This window comes from Vombatus ursinus, unplaced genomic scaffold (assembly GCF_900497805.2).
Source record: "Vombatus ursinus unplaced genomic scaffold, bare-nosed wombat genome assembly UNPS02014816.1, whole genome shotgun sequence".
In the NCBI taxonomy this organism is placed as follows: Eukaryota; Metazoa; Chordata; class Mammalia; order Diprotodontia; family Vombatidae; genus Vombatus; species Vombatus ursinus.
This window is the reverse complement of record NW_020954594.1, coordinates 7,004,933-7,007,811: the sequence shown is the minus strand read 5'-3', so window position 1 is coordinate 7,007,811 and position 2,879 is coordinate 7,004,933. Positions and strand designations below refer to the sequence as shown.

The window sequence follows — 2,879 nt, the reverse complement described above, 5'->3', positions numbered from 1 at the left end:
ACACACACACACACACACACACACACACACACACACATATATATTTGGTGAGGCAATCAGGGTTAAGTGACTTGCCCAGGGTCACACATTTAGGAAGTGTCAAGTGTCTGAGGCTAGATTTGAACTCAGGTCCTCCTGACTCCAAAGCCGGAGCTGTATACACTGCACCACCTAGCTGCCCCCCGAGTTTCTTTCTCAGCCAATCTTTTCATTCCTTAGGTATCGAGGAGTCTCCAAACTCTAGCCTCTCGGAATCCACCCATGTTACTGATCATCCTGAGAACAACTTTCAGGACTTTCAGCGTGTCCTGCCAGTATTGCCTTTTCTTCTCCTGTGTAAGCTTTTTCACAGCGGACATGCATAGTTAGGGTGCTCTGGTATTTTGTAGTTGCTCCCTATGGCAGGTATCCAGTGAGCAGTGAAGAGGTTTGAGTTTGTCCTGAGGGGAACAGAGACTGCTAGAGTACCTCTTGGGTCCGGGCACTCCCAGGGGAGCTGTATTCACCCCTTCTTTAATACCCATGACCTACTTTGGACATTTTAGACCTGCTGAGATAGACATAGTCCTTTTGACCAAGTATTCAAATAAAATAAATACAGCTAGAATAAGAAACAACAATGTGGATGGGGAAAAGAATCTTTGCATGTAATGTTTCTTTTTTTTTTCATGTAATGTTTCTTATTTTAAAAGTCTAATATCTAAAATCTGCCATTCTTCAGAGATAAATGGTCAAAGGATATGAACAGTCTTCAAATGAAGAAATATAAACTACTAATAACAATTTGAAACATTTAAAAATAATTATTACTTTTTTGTTATTAATAATTAGCTATTATTGATAACTGATAGAGAAATAAAATTTAAAACAACCATGAATAATAACATCACATTCATGAGAATGTCAAAGATGGTATTGGTTGGATACTGGAAAACAAGAATGCTAATTCACTATTAATAAAAGTATGAAATGAGCCAACTCCTTTGAAAATAATTTTGACTTATGCAAACGAAATTATAGAAACTTTTCATACCCATTGTCCCACCAATATCATTTATCTCCCAAGGAGGTTATTGATAATAAGAAAAAAACATACATGTATAAACATATTCATATCAATGCTATTTCTAATAGCTGAAAGTTAGAAACAAAGCATGAGTCAAATGATTGGGGAATAGCTGAACAAATTGAGTTACATGAATATCTGGTGTAACTATACTATAAACAATTATGAGAATGAACAATTCCTATTCATTGTAACAGCTGATGGGGTGGGATACTGAGCAGGGCTGTTCAACTACTCTTATTTTTTTCCTTTTGCTGTCACCCTATTACTGACTATTGACTAAATAGGTTTCTCCATGTAAGGGGCAATTAGGTGTCATGGAGCGCCTTGAATCAGGAAGACCTGAGTTCAAATCCAACCTTAGATATTTACTAGCTGTGTGCCTTGGGCAAGTCATTTAACCTTTGTTTGTCTCAGTTTCCTCATCTGTAAAATGGAGAAAATAATAGCACCTACCACCCAGAGTTGTTTTAAGAATAAGGTAATATTGAGATAATATGATAATATTTTAAATAATAATAAAATTAGAGGAAATAATGAGATAATATCTGTAAAAGCACTTAGCACAGTGCCTAGCACATAATAGGTACCATGTAGATATTAGCTATTATTATATAAACATTCTGTACTCCCTGGACATTTTCTCATTATCTGGAACCCCTGCCCTGGGACCTTGCTGTCCTGATTGGTGTGTACCTTACGGGGCCTATTATTTTAGGGAAGTTTCAGCCACTCCTGGTCATCTCTTTTCAAAATCACTCTAGCTAGCCCTTCTCCATCTGAAATCGACTTTGCCATTACTCCTGGGAAGGTATGTTATTTTACTTTCCTGTAGTATCATTCACCATACCTGTAACTGGACTACTTAAATGTCTTTTCCTGGCCGCCAATCAATCAACATTTATTAAGTGCCTACTGTATGCCAGCCACTGTACTAAATGACAGAGATATAAAGAGAAGTAAAGACAGTCCATGCCCTCAAGAAGTTCACAGTCTAATGGAGGAAACAACATTGCAAGCAAATATACACAAAGCAAGCTTTGTCCTATAGGATAAAGAGAAAATAATTTACAGAGGGAAGGCACTGGAATTAAGACCCATGTGTATACCCCTTCATAAAAACTAATTCAGTCTGGTTGACTAATACATCAACTGATGATTCTGGGGGAAAGCACACTAGTGCAGGTGCAGGGAGGCTTGGGGGGAACAGTTTGTGAACTATGTGGCCTTAGAAAACTAATCCCTAACCTACAGCCACTCTTCAGAATATGTGCTATGGAGTAATGCAGAATTAACAGAGCAGAATCAAAAGAACAATGTGAACATAGACTAGGTGCCTCTCAGCTACATCCAGTTTCATTTCATGAGTCTCTACCTAATGTCTGACTTTTCCTGGGCCAATCTATCATTAATTCAAAGCAAAAGGCATTTAAACAAAGAGAACAGCAAAATAAGTAAAAAGGTAAATTTCCCCCAAATGCACAACTTCTCACTGATTCCCACAACATAAGTCGAAGAGGAGATACCTTTACCCCCAACAACTAATCCTCCTAAGATTGCATGCCCGCTGGAACAGCTCTCAGCCTCTAAACCACTGTTCCTGGTCCTTGTCTTTCCCAGCACTGCTGATGTCCCACGTGGCTGGGTTGCTTTCTCCGCTGAGCTGCCGCCTTCATCTGGTCCTCCTCTATTAGCTAGCTTCCTCCTCTCAGAGAGCAATAATTGCTCTTCTGTGAGACAATCCAAACTTCAAGTTATTTTAACTCTTTTGTTAGTCAGACCCAAGGTCACACTCAGCCAACACAGCAAATAA

General features: G+C 38.8%; 1 protein-coding gene across 2 annotated transcripts in view; it reads left to right on the top strand.

The window, feature by feature from the left end:
- The window catches only part of TTC36 (tetratricopeptide repeat domain 36), an 11,948-nt gene that overhangs the window by 8,096 nt on the left and 973 nt on the right, over positions 1–2,879 (top strand). The window contains exon 3 of one of the 2 annotated variants that reach the window (XM_027835492.1): positions 220–612. The exons of the other annotated variant lie outside the window; for it this stretch is intronic. Within the exon in view, the coding sequence (XP_027691293.1) occupies positions 220–365 (146 nt within the window). The 3' untranslated portion in view covers positions 366–612. Of the gene's footprint in view, positions 1–219; positions 613–2,879 lie in introns of those variants that run through there. 2 annotated transcript variants of the gene reach the window in all.